The sequence below is a fragment of the Calidris pugnax genome, unplaced genomic scaffold (genome assembly GCF_001431845.1).
Source record: "Calidris pugnax isolate Ruff unplaced genomic scaffold, ASM143184v1 scaffold32, whole genome shotgun sequence".
NCBI lineage: Eukaryota > Metazoa > Chordata > Aves > Charadriiformes > Scolopacidae > Calidris > Calidris pugnax.
Genome location: NW_015090783.1, coordinates 1457527 through 1457773, shown reverse-complemented (window position 1 = coordinate 1457773; position 247 = coordinate 1457527). Strand labels below are relative to the sequence as shown.

Sequence of the window (247 nt, the reverse complement as noted above, 5' to 3'; positions counted from 1 at the left end):
GGGCGGCGGCGGGGCGGCCGCGGGCCGGGGGCTGCGCGGCGCGGCCGCCGTGAATGTGCAGGCGGCGGAGGGCGGTTAGGCGTTCGCGGCGCTCGCAGCGGTGTATTGTGGGAGGCCGCCGCCGCCAGCAGCGAGCACACACAATATGTGGTGGCTCGCGAAAACGGGAGGCAGGAGCCTGGCGGCCAGCCCGCGCCGGTAACCGGCCCCATGTGAGACGGGAGCTCGCCTTTCGCCGCCCGGAGAC

General features: G+C 75.7%; 1 protein-coding gene across 1 annotated transcript in view; it reads left to right on the top strand.

Moving 5' to 3' along the window:
- The first annotated feature begins 53 nt into the window (after window positions 1-53).
- Window positions 54-247, top strand: part of SETD1B (SET domain containing 1B) — a 53603-nt gene continuing 53409 nt past the window's right edge. The window contains exon 1 of the mRNA XM_014960982.1: window positions 54-212. Within this exon, the coding sequence (XP_014816468.1) occupies window positions 54-212 (159 nt within the window). The remainder of the gene's footprint in view (window positions 213-247) is intronic.